This window comes from Sturnira hondurensis, unplaced genomic scaffold, assembly GCF_014824575.4.
Source record: "Sturnira hondurensis isolate 20B ecotype Veracruz unplaced genomic scaffold, ASM1482457v3 Scaffold0024400, whole genome shotgun sequence".
NCBI classification, from domain to species: domain Eukaryota; kingdom Metazoa; phylum Chordata; class Mammalia; order Chiroptera; family Phyllostomidae; genus Sturnira; species Sturnira hondurensis.
Window position 1 is genome coordinate 6522327 of NW_028097031.1, and position 16892 is coordinate 6539218.

The 16892-nt window shown below is 54.1% G+C and overlaps 1 protein-coding gene across 3 annotated transcripts in view; it reads left to right on the forward strand.

The window, feature by feature from the left end:
* RAB3C (RAB3C, member RAS oncogene family) overlaps positions 1–16892 on the forward strand; it is a 65205-nt gene that overhangs the window by 39831 nt on the left and 8482 nt on the right. For all 3 annotated transcript variants that reach the window (XM_037038497.1, XM_037038498.1, XM_037038496.1), the window contains exon 4: positions 14984–15108. In XM_037038497.1, coding sequence (XP_036894392.1) covers positions 14984–15108 — 125 coding nt within the window. The remainder of the gene's footprint in view (positions 1–14983; positions 15109–16892) is intronic.

Here is a 16892-nt window from a genome sequence, read left to right on the forward strand (position 1 = left end):
CCCACATTTTCCCATTCAAATCCGTTCCATTGCTGCTGAAGTGGCAAGGCCTGGTGCCCAGGGCAGTGTGACAGGGTCACGTGGCTACAGCCTCATCACAAGGCAGGGGTGAAAATGTCAACACACTCTTCTTTTTATGAGCAAAGATGGAGCCACAAATATGCTCCTCAGCCTGAGTTCCATGGATCCATGGCCCCGGGGCCCCGGGCGGTCGTGTTGGGCGGCCCTGGTTCCTGGCTCTGGAGGAGTTAGGTGGAGCTGTGCCCCCCACAGCCAGCCCTTCCTGCTTGCATATCAAATGTTTAAGCAACGTGAAAAAAGTGGATGCTCTGCTAGAATTGAAATTGTTTTCTTATCTTTCATTCTTCATAAACTGGCAACTTTAAAAATGTACATTAATATGGTAATTCATGTAAATCTTTGTCCTCACAGCTTATCTTCTGGAGCTGAGTCTTTTCTAAATTGCCAGAGCACAGAATTTTGCATCTTATGACCCAATGATATGTTCTGAAAAGTACTAAAATTGATTTAATTTATGTAGCCGGATAGAGCAGCTTATCATAGGAAAAATTTCCTTAAGCACAAAGGAAATGTTGCCTTTTAAAAACAGTTCCCTGAATTGAAAATCAGTGGAGGAGTGATCTCAGGAGGGCATGGGAGAGGCAGAAAGAAGAGGGCCGGGTCTTTGGCTTAAGCCCTGAGAAGCACAGGAGGCAGCCAGCCTCCTGGAGGTCAAGGTCGGCAGGACCTCAGCCTTTACCCACCCGACTGAAGTCTCAGCCTCAAAGGGAGACGCATCCAGCAACCAGATGGCAGCCTTGGGAATTCCACAGTGTCTTCTCAGCCTCACCCAACTGTGATTGCAACAGGGAAAAATCCCCACCTGACCAGGTGTCTGGGAGGAACAGAGGATAAACTCCAACCTGTCTGGCATCTCATAAGCACCGAGGGCCCTGCCTTGCCCTTGGACGTCCGTCAACAGCAGTCAGCTCCCGGGTCGGTCGCCAGACACACCCGGAGCCTCTCAAAGACCAGTTGTCCTCAGTGCGGCTTGGCCCCTTCTCTGCCCCTGGGACCCCTGTGTCGGGGTTTAAAGCCATCTCCCCAGGTGGTCCTGATGGGAGCCTGCGCCGAGAGAGGGGAGCTTTAACCTGGGCTGCCTTAAGTCGTGTGTCCCTGGAATTGCATTCTGTGTATTAATGATAATAATATTATTACTATTAGAATAGTACAAATATATTTTATAAGGCTGCTTGACCTTTTGTATTTTTAGATTCTGCAGACCTCCTCCAGGGCAAGAAACAAGCCTGAACCTCTGGGATGGAGCAGGAGGCTCCCCCTGAAGGGGTGAGACGCGGGGGCGGGGTTTAGCACCCACGCTACGTCTGCCGTGGTTCCCGGCCCCCTGCCTGTCTTGTTAACAGGCTGAAGAAGGGTCAGCGAATGTGTCCTCAAGCCGGCGTCTGTCTCACAGTCCAGGGCTCTCCGGCAGGGCTCTCCGGAGCAGCAGGGGCAACCCCGGAGCTCTTTCGGAGTGAGACAGCGGGTGCGCGTGCGCCTCGTGGCTCCCGTGTGCTCTCTGAGGCCACTTCTAACTGGCAGAATAGGGGGAGGGCCAAGTAGTGATACTTTCAGATGAGATCCGGTTCAACCAATGAGGGTTGTTTTTGTTTGACTGGTTTTTGTGTCCTGGGTCAAGGGTTGCATGGCTGTCACTGCAACAGGGCCCCAGGGGCCACAGCCTCTATCCCAGTCTCCCACGTCTCTCTGAGGAAAGAGACACGCATCCCTGGGCACCAGGCCAGTGTTGCAGAGTCCGTCTGTGTCCCCTGGATGGCCTCCATGGTTAGTCTCTCAGCCCTCGCCCTCCTCTGGTCCCTTCCGTGTGCAGGGCTTGTGTGCCAGCCCGGCCCTGAGCCCCACCTGGACCCCTAGGCCCGGCCCTCCAGGCCCGCTGTCCTAGAAGGGTGTGGGGTGCACTCCCCATCAGCCCAGACCGTGACCCTGACCCAGTGGTGCAGCGCTGCTTGCTGCCTCTGCTGTCCCATCAAAACGAAGGGGCCTGTCCTCATTGCAGACCCCTGGCCCTCTCCCTGCAGCTCCCCTCAGATCCCTCGCACTCTGTGACACTGCGGGGCCGTCCTCCCCAGGGCCCGCCACCAGGCCGGCCTTCAGCGGGTGCCCATCTTCGCCTTCCGCCTCCGCTCTGCTCTGGGTCAGGTGCTGCGCAGGGGCTGCGCACCTGGGCACTCGCTTCATCCTGCCTTCGCTTAGCACTGTTCACTCGTCCACTTCCTCTACGAGGCTGTAGTTTCTGGTAATTGGACATAAGTTAGATTGACCCCTGTGTTACCCAGGGAGCTCCAAAACAACCTTATACTCAATAGGTACTCAATTAATATTCAATAGATGAATTAATGAATGGGAAAACAAACGGTCATGCTCAATCTTTGCCTACGTAACTCTCCCTTCAACAGGGTTTTCTCCCAGTGAACAACTCTTATTAGCTGATTGCTTTGATACTTCCCAGGGGCTCATCAGGTTAAGACAATTCACAGAATGTTTAAGTGGATCATTGGTTTGCCAGGGTAGATGAGAATATTTGCACTTTAAAGGAGAGTTTTAGATCCCAAACTGACCTCCAATTTCCAGAGGATTCATGATGAATATACATAGGGGAGTCCTTTTCCTTGTTGAAGCTAGAGAAAAAAACAAGCACGTGAACAAAGGAACAAGAACCACCTCTCATTCTGGCGTCACCATCCTCCTGTGGGGAGCCAGCACCAGTCTGTGGCATCGCTGGGGCCGACGGCCCTGTCCTCACCTGAGCACTGCGGCAGGTGGGAAGTCCGGGAAACGAGGACACCGTGCTGCAGAGAGAGGACACTCGCGACGTTGTGTTTCATCTGGGAATCAGGAAGCAGCCAACTTTCTGAGGGGTGGAGAGGCGCCGCACACTCGTGCACGCAGGCAGCCGTCCTTGGGGTGTGTCGGGGCACTCGGGGCCATAGGGGCAGCTGCGGACGGGATTCCCAGCCCTTGCCCAAAATCAAGACTCTCACGTGTTGCCTCCTGAAGCAGGAAGGTGTTTCACAAAGCTGGCTTGCAAGTCAAATACTTGCAACTCACTGACAGAGCCTGAGAAGTTTCTAGAACTGTAACTCTGCAGCCACAAAGGCATTTATTATTTTCATGATTGTGGTAGATTCCTGTTTCTGGGTAAGAAAAGTGCCCATTTGTTTCCTGGAGCTTGACAGTTAATTTGTTGAGGAGAAGAAAGCCAAACTAGCAAGAGGGCCATGAAAACCGGAGCTGGAGCTGTGGGCTGCGTGTTCTTTCTCGTTCCGATGGGCGTTCGGCCCCCGCACCCCTTGAGGGTGGGATGCGCTGGAGTGGACACAGCTCTCACGCTGCAGCACCTGACGCACAGCCGCCATGTTTTCCTCTCACTGTTCCCAACCACGTCCGTCTTTCGTGAGGCTCCCAGGCAACAACAGACATATAACAGTTGGAGGACCCAACGGGCACTTTGGATTGGGTTGCCAGATGCTGCAATAATAGTATAAACTGGGCGGTTAAATTTGAATTTCAGATAAATAATGAAGGCATTTTTAGTACAAGTATTCCCAGGACACCTCTGGGACATACTTAAACTAAGAAATGATTTGACGTTTTCTGAAATTCCAACCGAACTTGGCATCCTGTATTTTATCGGGTAGCTGCATTCTTCCGAGGTCTGTAGGCAGCCTGAGTGTCCTATAAAATAAAATACATCCAAACATTTTTCCATTAAACTATTCCTTCCCTGCTTCCTGCCATCTGCCTCTCCCATTTTTCTGGAGGTCAAAGCTGGAGACCAAAAGCATCTTTTATTTACTCAAAATATTTATTATTTCTGGCAAAAGCACGTGACCTCCCAGGCCTGAGGTGGGACAAGCTGTCACTCAGAAAACAGCGGCGTAACGTGAGCTGGTCGGTGCACATTCCGTGGCCCCATCAACACTCTTTCTGGCCGTTTTGTGTGTGTGTTTCACCTTGTTGTTCGATGCCCTTTCTACTCACCCATGAAGCTGTAAAACTCGCTGGGACAACATAGAGTGGAGCTCTACAAACCTGACTGTTTTCAGCACCAAGTCATTAGCTTTTTAAATATTCAGGAATCAGGATTTTTTGATCAGAAAATATTATAATCAAGACCATAAACAGATGTCTGAGGACTTAGATGGCTCTAAATGATTTGCTATTGCCTGGGCCCAACCATCCTTATGAAATCAATCCTTTAATGTTTCGGGCGTTCAGAAAATACACTTGTCATGTTTGAACAATGACAAAGAGAGCGGTCGCTGTGGCTACACGTGACCGCGATGGTGACTGCCCACCGTGACTGCCGCCACCCTCCCCGGCTGGCGGCGTGGCCAGGAAGCCCTTCGGGGGATGTGATTTGAGGGGGGAGGGGTCTGTCCATTCAGAGGGAATGCTGGGAAACCGCTGAGTCGTAGTCCGAGAGTAACCAACCCTTTCAAGCATCAAAATCGGCTCCGTCTGCCCCTTGTTTTCCCCGGGCCCTGGCACGGCCTTCCTCTCCCCAGGCAGGCGGCCCTGTGATGATGTGTTGAGTGCTGTGGTCCAGCCCAGTCTGGGCCACCATAGATCCAGCAAGACTGGGGACCACGGCTGTCAAGGGGGCTGCAACGGAATTACGAGAGCTAAGCGAAGCCACTCACCGTTTCGACTCGGGAGGAGTCGGACCTCGCGCCGTGCTGGCTGGCTTGGAGCCACAGCCGTGTGTTTTCGAAGATCCAGAAATCACGTGCTCAGGCACCTTTCAGAACCTAACTGTGCACAGACATTTGCACAGATGTACATCACTGTGTGTCGAGATCCATTTGGACAGACTGTGAAAGGGTGGGACGTGGTTCTGAGGCAGAGGCGGCTCACTGTCCGTGAGACCCCGGCCGTCTGTCCAGCACGGAGACGGTGACGGGCAGTCACTGCAGGGAGGGATGGTCCCACTTCCCAGGGCCCCAGGAGGCCATGCGTGGTTCCTTCTCAGCACTGCTCGCCCACACAGGGACCTGGCCCCTGCCAGGCCACGGGGGTTTCCTCAGGAGACTGCAGTGTTGAGGAACTGTGGTCCTTGCAGAACTGCAGAGCGGAGGGTGGGTTTGTGTGGGTTTTCTTCTCACTGAACAAGCATTTGTCCAGTGCCCACTACGTGGAGCACACGGCCTGCTGGGTCCTGGGAAGAAGATAGCGAGCTGGTGGACTGGGAAAGCAGCCGACGGAGAGGAGGACCGCAGGGGCGCACTCGAGAAGGGGCAGCGGCAGGCGGCTGTCTGCCCGTGGAGGCGACCTCGCAGCAGGTGCGGCGAGATCTGGAGGTTTGGGCTCCAGCCAGGGAGGAGTCACAGGGACACCTCTTAACTCTGTGCACAGCGACGGGACAGGGGGGTGCTCTCACTAGAGTGTGCTGGCTGCTCTCGTTCAGTTGCCCTTCATCTCCACCATCGATTGCTTCATTTTCAGCCTTTTGCCAAACGGTTTTGGGTTATAATTTTATGGGTAACAATTTATTTTTTGCTTCAATCGCCATGACCTCAATCATATTTTTTAAGCCTTAGGGCTTTTTAAATCAAATTCTTTACTCTACCTGGAATTTATGATTGTACATGATAACAAGTAAATCACTTCATCCTTTATTCATCTGCTTGTTAAGTATTACTTGTTCGTCCATCATTTCGTTTCGCATGGTGGTGTGGTCTAGAGCACCTGGAGGCTGGCTCCGTTCCCAGGGGCTCCGTTCTCCTTCCTCATCCCAGGCTCCTTTCTTTGACTCGAATCTTCACACCCAGGATGTCTCTGGAGGTTCTGGACGTGACCGAACCAGCTCCTTGACATCAGCCTTGCCTTTCACTCCCCTTGACTCAGTGCCCCGTTCGTCTGGCAGGGGACCAGTTTCCAAAGGCCAGAAGTTTAGAAACAATAAAATAAACAGGAAGGAATTGAGACATTTACTTGGAAAAAGGAACAGACATTTAGTTGCCTCTCTTCCCTGTGGTGGGTGCTGCAGGGCAAGCAGCCTCTGCTTCTGGGTAACCATGGCCTTGAGAGGCAGGAGCTGCGTCCGGGCCGACTGTCTCCTCGGTCGGCGGCCACACTGGGGGCCACACAGGGGCGTCGCTGCTGAAGGGGTGCCTTCCGCAGCTGTGTGTGACGCGTGCGGAGACTCTGAGGAAGGTTGACTGGAAAACATCGAACCTCTTAAGTGAAAAAGGCTTTGGAAAAAAGAAGAAATTAGATCTCTTCCTCTCGAAAGCAATTAACTGAATATTAGATTTCACTGAGTTCTTTCTATATATGTAAATTATTTCCCCTGTCAGCAGAGTCTCCATCATCAGATTGCGAAACATACACTTTTTATTTTATGTAGCTTATTGTAACTCATGTCTTCTTTTTGAAACAAGATTTAAAGCGAGGCTAGATTTGGAAAAGGTGCCGTGTTTAGGGGAACAAACGCGTGGGTCGTGTCATCGTGCACAGGCCTGGACCCTGGCTCTGCCTCTTGTCCGGGTCTGCAGAGAGGCGGGCGGCTGGGGCAGGAGCCGGCGGCAGCGGGGAAGGGTGCATGTGCTCCCCCCTCGTGGGGCCCCGGCTGCCTGTGGGGCCACAGGGGGCACCTGGGAGACATTTGCAGAGAGACCGAAGTGCTCCCCAGAGTGATGCTCCCCAGCGTGAGTCACAGCCAGGCCGATGAAGAGTAATGGCAGCTGTAAGTCGGGCCTGAGGGCCAGGGGCGGGACCAGAGGTGAGGGAGGCCCTCGGCCTGGCCTGGGAGGCGACAAGAGGCTCTGGCTGCCCTCAGTGACTGGGGGACATGTTTGACTGGCTCGACCGAGGGTTTGTGGAACATTTACTTGTTCAGATGCTGAATGGAACCTGATGTTGTAGTATTTTTAAGTAAAGCTGCAAGTTAATGGTGTAAATGTGGGTGAGAGATGCAATTGCTGCTTTTCCTTAACCTGGAGCCCGTCAAACGTTGTTTCCAGCTGCGCGTGAAACCGGAAGGCAGCATTCAGCTCGGCGGCTGCAGGGCAGGTGCGAGGGCAGGCTCTCAGACTCACTGTGGCACTTTGACTGCCTTGGGGCGGGTTACATCTGTGGGGCACTGGGGCTTCTCACTAACTGGTAACAGAGACTCAGACAACCCGCTTTTCTCCAGCCCAGGCTGCAGCACACAAGCAAAATTCGAGGTAACTCCTGCAGAAATCACCTCTCGAACCTGCTTAGTTCCTTTCAATGTCCTGCGCTCTGTAAATACACAGCAACAAGTCTGCAGCTAAGCAGCACCACCACCCGCTGGAGCAGGGCCCTGCCCAGAGGCACAGAGCGGGGAGCAGACCCCAGGGCCTGCCCCTGATGGCCTGCCCTGCCAACTCCCACAGGGCTCTGTCCCGATTGGGGAGCCTGAGAAGGCCTGGCGTCACCCCGGACAGAACAGGCCAAGCAGCAAAGTGCAGGAAACCCATGGGACCCACTGCAGAAAAGCGTCGGGTGGAGGGAGGACATGGACTCTGCTGCAGCCCTGCGTGTGCTCCGCCTCCACTCTCCCTTGTCGAGGTTTCTCTTCCCGGAAATTCCCGCCAGTGCCCACTCCCCATTGCCGTCCCCTGGGCAACGGCCGAGTGAGGGGCTGTAAGAGAGGCTGCAGCGCTGGGGAACGAGCCGAGCCCTGACACCTCTTTCCACCGCTCCCTCCATTTTAGTGCCTTTCCGCTTCCACCTAAGATGTAGATACATCAATTGGTTTAAAGCACAGTCTGTTGTTGAATAATGTAATCGTGTAGCAGCTTGCCAAAAGATTAAATTATGGAAGGACACTCCCAACCTGAAAATAGTGGCTAATGTAACTACCATGAAAAGTCAGGCTGAACAGCCACCTGAGGTGGAAGACCCTCATTCCGGATTCTCAGCCGAGAAAATTCTCAGCCCAGCTTTAACCTGGGCCTTAAAAACTGAAAATGGATCATTTAAAACAAGTTCCTGCTGGAAAAATGGCTAATAGGTTGTTTTGAGCTCATTCAAACTTCCTCCAGATGGGTACATATTCACTGAATCAGTTAGTTACTTACTCTAAGCTGGTGTTCGCTGCTAAGCCAAAATGATTGTCTGCTCAGGAGGCGTCTTGTCTCAAGTCTGCAGTTATTTTGAAACGTGTGAAGGGAGCGGCGGGGACCATGAGTCTGATCTCTGTGTGGAGGCGTCTTGTGACTGAACCACAGAATCAATTTCTCTGACCCACAGGAAATGAGAATCTTTGTAAAAGGGCAGAGGTCTCCCATGCCTGTCCCTGACTGATTCCCAGGTCCTAGGTCTACAGAAAGAGTCGCTTTTCAAAAGTAGTTTTAAAGACATGCCCAGTCAGTTCCGTGAGTTATGAGTGGAGTAAGCCCTCAACGATCCAGAATTTGGTTTTCCAGAGCCTCCAGGTTCCCTGAAATTGTTCAGATCTGGAGTCTGTGCCCCATCACACAGCCTCCCCTCACCCCACTGGTCTTTTACGGGAAGAAGCAACCCCTGAGCCCCTAGAAGTTCAGCCAGGGGAGAGCTGAGGCCCTGGCGTTAGTTTGGGGTCTGGTCTGTCCCAGAACAGGAGCAGGGTGGTGGGGGAAGGGGCCACCTTCCCCCCACCCCCGCCACATCAGGACAGGCACGCAGGCGAGAATCAAAGACACAGAACAAAGTGGAGGCAGAAAAGCCGTGATGCGCAGTGTTGGCATTGGGATGAGATGCCACCGTGGGGTAGAGGGCAGCCGTGCATGGGGCTGGGCTGGGCGGAGCGGGGCCTCCCTTCCACATCCTGCTGGGCCTTCCCAGGGCCCACTCTGGCAGGTCTGTTGTCTTCACTGAGAAGGGCGATGCCAGCGCAGGCCTGGGGGAGGAAGGCGTGGCAGGGCCGGTAGACAGGTGCAGTCTGAAAGATGTTTGGGAAGCTCTCTGTCACAACAGCCTCGCGTGCTACAGCCCACATTTAGCCCCATCTCTGCTCCGTGGTGAACTGCCCATCAGAGCGAGCTCGCTCTTGCGGGGCAAGTTCTTTGTCTTAATACGATTTGTGGTTCCCCCTTTCCCAGCTCACTGGTGTTAGGTCAGTCCCTGCCCAAACAGAGTGGTCAGCCAGGGCCAGGCTGGGTGTGGGTGCGTGGAGCCCTGAGGCACGTTGGTGAGGAAGACCCTGGGAGGGGACCTCTGTCTTCCCACCACATACTCCCCACCCAGATGAGGTGGCCCTGGCCCAGGAGGCATGCACAAAGAGCCACAGCGACAAAGAGGAACCAGAAATCGATGGTCTGTCATGCTCAGCATGGTGTCCCCGTGTCCCTCTCAAGGCCAGGAGCAGAATCCTAAGCCTCAGGGATTCAGTGTTTGCAGCCCCCATGGGCACCTTCATGGTGGGTCACCTGCGCCGCCCGGAGAGCTCACCCTAATCTCCTGAGTGCCTCCCAAGCCTGTTTTTCTGGCTCCTGCACAAATCAGTAGAACCTCTGCCATCAGCCTGAGTTAGCTGGTAAGCCGCACAGGCAAGGAAACAAAAAAGAACGGGGATGTGAGAGAAAAAATGAGATCGGTTTAAATACACTGACTTTGACTCAGCAGCGGCAGCTGACCGCTGACACTGGATCCACTGGCTGGAAGTCACTCGCTGATCACCCACAACAACCGAGAGAACATGGCAGCTACCAGGCTGGGAGGGGTGGGAGTGGGGGGCTGCACCCAGAAAGGCGGCAGCTGGGGGCTCGGGTGGCTCTGTATCTCAGGGACTGCCCGTTGGTGCTGGTGTCCAGCCGGCTCCAGGCGCAGAGCAGTCAAGTCCTGCTTTGGCTTTGCCAGTCAAGTCCTGCTTTGGCTTTGCCGTGGCCTCCCGAATCTGCCGCAGTAGAGCTCAACCAGCTGCTTCAATGAGCATTCCCCTGGATCCATCTGTGCTCCTCCAGCGGGGGCGAGCCTGCGTCAGGGCTCACTCTGCACGCTGTGCACTGGGCGAGGGCGCTCCTCCGGTGGCCATTTCCCGGCTGGGAGTTGCTCCTAGTGATTGCACATCTGTGTCCGAGGGCTCCTGCAGAAGAGCATGCTGGTGGTCAGGACGTCAGGACGGGGGCGGGTGGGGGGGGGGCTCGTGGGGGTGGGGGGTGGAGGGAGGATTCTGCTTCTCCTGGTGATGTCCAGGTTGGGGCTGCTGGGGGTCCCCCTGCTCCACGTGCCACCTGGGCAGCACCTCGAAAACCAGAAGGGGCTAAAGGTGGGGCCTGCCGAGGGCTCTGTTTGCGGTGCTGGCTTTCCTGTCCTCACCGGCCCCACTGTGTGGTGCCCCACGCTGGGCATCAGCTGGGCATCGCTGGGCATCAGCGATGTGGCCAGTGGAAAAGGGGCTGTTTCACGGGGTCACAAGGACAGAATTCCAGGGAACCACTTGTTGTAGCAGCAAAATCACAGGCCTGCCTCCCTCCCACCGTGTGAAATGCCCGGCTCTGTCCTTGGCAGCCCAGAAGAAAAACCAGTGTCAGAGTTCAGCACCGTCGATCCAGTCCAGCCCAGTCTTGGGGTGTGCACCCAGCTGCGCTCCGGCTACCACCGCGCACTCCTGCCAGGCAGGTGGGACAGGAGAGAGGTGGGTGGGGGAGAAGGAGAGGGAGAGAAACGTACGGGTGAAACAGAAACGTGGATCAGTCTCCTCTCGTACAGCCTTGCCAGGGGCCAAACCCACAGCCAGGCCTGCACCCTGACCCGGAATCAAACCGACAAGACCAGACCCACTGAGCCACAGGCGGTCAGGACAAGAAGGTGGCATTCTTAAGCAGAGGGTGTATTAAAACTATACAAGTGTTTAATGAAACAACTTACTATGATTAACAAACTGACGTATTTCTACTCCCATTTTTTATTTGGAAACAATTTCAGTCTTCTAGACAAACTGTAAATGTAAAAGTATTGCCCGGAGCACCCACCAGTTACCCTTCACCTTGCGACACCGCCAACGCTTTGCACACCAGCCTTGTGACGCCGGCGCTCTCTCTCTGTGGCTCCAGCTCTCCCTCTCCGTGTGTATTAGACACGTGTTATTACCCACACGCTGGTTTTTCTTTGGGAACTGAGGGCGAGTCACAGGGGTCACGGCCCGTCCCCCACACAGCCCAAGCACCTCTAAGCCAGGTGTCTTCTCACCCAGCACCAGTGCAGTCAGCAGCCTCCGTACGTTCAGCGCTTTCTTCCAACATTCTCATGTTCCCACGTGATCCAAACCCGTGCTTCACAGCACCCCATCCCTGGAGGACCCGGGCCAGGCCCCGGTGCCGGATCTAACAGTGACGTTTGGCAGGCACAGGGTCCCCCGCCCCCCCACTCCAGCTCTTACATTATGCACCTCACACCAGGCCACCTGACGGCTCCTCTCGGGGACACGCAGGTGCGTGTGCTCCGTTGGCAGGTCCAGCAGGTGGGGCCAGGCCCCTCCCAGCGGATCACACCTGAGATCCCCAGCATCCACCTGTCCCTCATTGGTGCCAATCACTGTGACCGCCCCGCCACATGGTTTCCATCTCCCTGCTGTGCCCCTGCGGTTCCAGTTTCTGCCCCACCACCAGCGCGCGGTCCCTGCAGGCTCAGCGGCCGCCCCTTCACAAAGTGCTTGCGGAGCCCTGGCATTCCTCCCGACATGCGCCTCCCGACACACGTCTTCCCAGGCAGGGGGTCAGACACAGAGCCCCCCCGGGCTCCGCTCCCCCACCTGCAGTCCGGATGGGACCCTCTGAGGCCGTGGCTTTTCGGGTCACTGAGGTATGTGCTGTGCACTGGTTTTTAGAATGTTCCCTCTGAGAACAGGCTGAACTCCTTGGAAATCATGTGTGTACCCAGAACAAGGAAGAAGGAATAGGAACTTGAATTCTTTTTTTCTGTGTGTAGTTCAGTCATTTATGTGTAAAACATGAAAAACTTTTCTCCTCTCCTGCTGCCTCATAATATAAAACAAAAACAATAAAACAGCGAAACCCTTTCCTCTCTGTATATATAAACATATGTATATTCTTAGAGAAATAAAAATATAGAAAATATATAAGTATAGAGAGAGGGGGAGGTGGTTCTTTGCACAACAGATTTTTAATAGCTATGACCTGTAATAACGCAGACCAGTAGGGTCTGCATTAATCGCCACTTGCTGAGTAACCGTGGCGACCAGCATATTGCTTCCGATTCCATTAATCTTGTTGAGTGTAGCAGTAAATCCCAAAGGAGCTTCTGCAGTGATTCAGAAATAAATCATCTTTTCACGTGCATGTCATTTGGTGACAGCCACTTTCTTTCAATGTCTCTCTGACCAACAAAGAAGCAAGACAGTCCCTAGAGAGGACATCAGCCCCATGTCCTGAAGCAGGCAATTTCACAAAGCACTGTGCGCTGACAGAAAGACAGAATGCACAGAAACGCCACCTGAGGGGGACCCACTCTTGTCCCCAACAGGCGCTCCTTTGAGTCCCAGTTAGGAGCTTCCCTGTGCAGGGCCTCTGTCTTGTGATATGACCTGGAGACCGCATTTGAGGCACTTCAGTGGAAGAAATCGTGGCTGTTTAGATCATAGGGTTAGAAGTATGAACCGAGCTGGGTTTGGAGGAAGGACAGCCTGATCTGGGACTCCTAGTGCGTCTCTGGAGAAAGACACTTGCGAGGGAGAAAGTGGAGTGTGACCCCCTGAACCCTGTGAGCCCACGGCAGCCCCAGCGAGCAGGGCCCTTGGTTTGCAGAGGACGGGATGAGGCCGAAGGCTACGCCGGAACGACTGCCCACACTCGCTTCGTGTTCGCGCTTTCCTCTGAACGGGCCGAGCAGGTTTTCATGTGTTGTCTAGGCAGTGAGGGGAGGGGAATCGCTGTGCTTACCTGTATGGTCTGTCCCAGGAGCCCAAGACCCGGGGGGCGAGTGTGACGTGCTTCCTGGCAGAAGTGAGCGTCCCTGAGCTTGGTTCAAGGAGTGAGTGTGCACGTCACGGTGACAGGGTGAGTGTCCCTGGGCCACAGGAGGGTTGATGTGCCTCCAGCGAGCGTCTGTCCCCAAACCCAGGACGCCTGTCATTCACAGCTGGTCCCAACCCCATCCTCACACAGCTGTGGCCCCTCCAGGGTCTCCCACCTCCCTAGCCTCACTCTGGCTGTCTGGCTCCTAGCTGTGTGCTGGGGTAAGAGCTTTGTCCATTAGCACAGGGCTCCACCTACCGTCTTTCCAGGAAGAGGCCAGGCCTTGGCCTAGGAGACCAACGCAGGCAGCAGGGGAGTGTTACAAACCTGGCCTGAGGACATGCAGGTCGACCCGGGTCCCTGTTCCAGGACCTTCGGAATCTCTTTGTAAGACCGTGTCAGCACTTGAGAGACAAGGGTTATCTGTGTGCGGGGTGTGCTCCACGTGGTGATTCGCTACGAACTTGTCATTTTTACACACGTCACACAAAAGAAGAGGCGAGAGCAAGGCACTGTTCCGGATGTCTGCCTTTGTCTTCCCGGTTGTGGGTGTTGGCCTCATCTCCCTGTTGCTGAAGGACCGTATTGTTGACTGAGGTGCCAGAATCAGAAAGCCCGCACTCACATTTTCTGATGAACTACGGTGCCCCTCTGAGACGGAGCCTCGACTACGTGTCACCGCACACTTGTGTCCCATGGGAGCCCTCGCCCCTGGGTCCAGGGGGGCCCTGCACTGGCCCCACCACCCCTGCAGCCTCCTCTCCCGTCAGCAGGGGGGCAGGGTCGCATCTCACTGAGAGCTCTGCTGCTTCTGTTTGACGTGATTTGCTTTTATTCTCTTTGCCAGTCGAGAGCAAATCCTCACTGCTTTCCGTTTAACAACCCGAAGGGTTCGGAAATTGCTGGTGAGAACACTGCTGAGCTTCTCTTTTTCACACTTTTCACATCTTTTCCTTGAAACTGTCATCATGCATTTCGCTTTCCAGCATTTGATTCCTGTGTCTTTCCTGCCTGAGTCTGTTGCTCTCCAGGAAGAGCATGGCCAGTAGAAATGGAGCTTCAAAAACACGCTTCCTGTCAGCTCCCCGGTCACGACAAACGCCTGGAGCCCCCGGGAAGAGCCGCTTCTCCAGCATGCGCCGCGCAGTCTGGGTACCTGGCCAGGGGCCCAGGCCTGAGGGTCCCGGGCCTGCACTTGGGTCTGCGTTCCCAGTGAGGGGTGCCTGGTGAGATCCGAGCTGCCCTGTGCCCTGGCATTTTTATCTTAAAAATGGAAGACCATGGCCCTCAACTAGTGCGGCTCAGTGGATTTAGTGCCAGCCTGTGAACCAAAGGGTTGCTGGTTCGATTCCCAGTCAGGGCACATGCCTGAGTTGCAGGCCAGGTCCCCAGGAGGGGATGCACAAGAGGCAACCACGCATTGATGTTTCTCTCCCTCTCTTTCTCCTTTCCTTCCCCTCTCTCTAAAAATAAATAAAATCTTTTTAAAAATGTAAGACCCTGATTATATTAGTTCTTCGAATTTATTTTTAAAAATCAGCATTACCTTCAGGTTTCCTAAGCCCCAGCTGACTTAGCCTTCTCCGGTGTTGCTGTGACGAGGAAGTTACGTTTCCGTGGTGGGCTGTCGAGTGACTGCCCATCCCCAGCTCTGAGGGGCTTCTCTGACATGGGACTTTCACTCCTGGCGCTGAGTGTGTCAGGCAAACAGGAATGGCTGGCCCCTCTAGCTGTGAAGGTGGGGGGCAGCCCCTCATCAAACACAGAATTCCTGGTACAGCGTCGCTGCGCTTTCATTTCCAGCTCATTCCATATCTGGTGAGTGTACGGGTGAAATTTTGCCAAAGTAATTAATTCCAAATTTGGGTTTCATTGTTGGCTATTACCATCATGTGCGTGACGTGTTTCTTCTTCATTTTATGCTGTTCAGCTTTCCTTTGATCTTTTGTTTCTTCTTGTGCCTGTTCCTCTTCTTTTAGGTCAACTCAGATCAAGACCTACTCTTGGGATAACGCCCAGGTCATTCTGGTGGGAAACAAATGTGACATGGAGGACGAGCGCGTCATCTCAACAGAGAGAGGACAGCGCTTGGGAGAGCAGCTTGGTGAGGAGCTGGCTAACACGGGGAGAGCGTGGTGGGTGGGTGTGGCTCTGTCCAGAGACCCACTCATTGGCAAGACGGGCTCAGTGGCAAGATTGTCAGCCCTACTGTGGACACCAGCACGTCTCTGAGTGCGTGGCGTCCTCCCACACACAGGTGCAGAAGCGGCATAGACTGCCCAAGCTCTAACCCGGTGCCAGGTGCTCGGCTCCTCGCTCCACGAGAAACGCAGGATGTGCCTTGGCTGCCAGTTACTTGGGTTCTTCCTCCGCACAGAGTTTGCGTAGAATGAGCACATGCTGTGTGGTTGTTGTTGTTCTCACGTGTCCACTGGAGCGGGGAGGTGGCACAGAATAGGTCACGTCATAGCTTCTGTTCTAGGGACACCACGTACAAGCCGCATTACCGTCACAAGTCTGTTGGGGACTCATCTCCTCATCTCTCAGGAATGAGCGTCATAACCCTGCTCACTCTCCCAAGTCCTTGGAGAGGAGATGAACTGAGATAAGAGGAAGAGGGAGAGCTTCAGAAATGGCAAAGCCACTTCCAGTGCAAACCTTGTATCTTCAGAGAAAAACGCTGGAGGGTGTGGGGTAAGGGTTCCATGCAAAGGAAGGACTTGTTGATTTTATAACCCAAGGCATTTTTACTGAGCACCTGCTGTATGCCCCACACTGTGTCAGACATCACAGGGGTGAAAACATGAGTTTCACTGTCCCCAGGCTCAAGTTCCTTTCACTTGAGTGGGCTGACTGGAGATAAAGCAGAAATAATAAGACAACACGGACTGCATAGTGGGAGACCGTGACCTAGAGGGTGGATGCCGAGAGGGGAGCCCCAGGGGAGGGAAGCAGAGCCAGCAAGAGAGATGCCAAGAGGAGGAGGTGGGCGGGGGAGGAGCCGGAGCAGGTGAGGAACGATGCAGGTGGCCGGCAGGAGAGAAAGCCTGCGAAACAGCAGAGCAGCTGGTAAGAGGTGTGGGAGGCAAGGCAATAGAGACTTGACGGTCCCTGAGGAGAGCAGAATGTGTACAGAGAGCACAAAGCACAGAGGAGTGTCGTGATCCAGGCACAACGGGGCAAGGACAGGAGAGGACAGTGAGCAGAAAAGCTGGAACCTGGTGTATTGGTGGGGAGTAGGTGGTGGATTTGGGGGACGTCCCAGCCCTGGAGCAGAGGAGGTGGAACAAGTCCTCTCCTCCTCCTCCTCTTCTTTCTCCTTCTTTTTCTTCTGTCAACCATGGGAGATATTAGGAGGGTTCTTAGCAGGGAAGGCTTGGCGCTCCAACCTAATTGACCAGGATCTATGGTGAGAAGTGCATTCCATCTAGCAGCTTAGTACGTACACGCAGAGGAGGACAGAATGAAACCAAAGTTTTACAAAATACACTTATTCTTACCACATGAGAGTCGTTATATTTTCTGTCTTCTTTCTTCTTCTCCTTCTTCTCCTCCTCCTTCTTGTCGCACCCACTAATTGGATTCATAGGACCCAGTAAGGGGCCTCGGGCTGTCATTCGAAAGCACTGTGTGAAGGGACTCAACGCCCTCAGTGGATCACTCTACCACTCGGTGGTTTCGTAAATGAACTTGCACAACCCCATCTGAGAGCCTGAGCGTTTCCTTAGGAGACGAAACTCCTTCAGCCAAAGGCCTGCACCCACCTGCTCTTCAAGCTGCCCACGCTCACACACCTGTTCCCGGCGCTCTTCAGCGGTTCTTGGACCTTTCCTATCTCGTTCCTGGGCCTCTTCTCCCCATTAACAAGGTTCTTCCACTGTCTGAAAC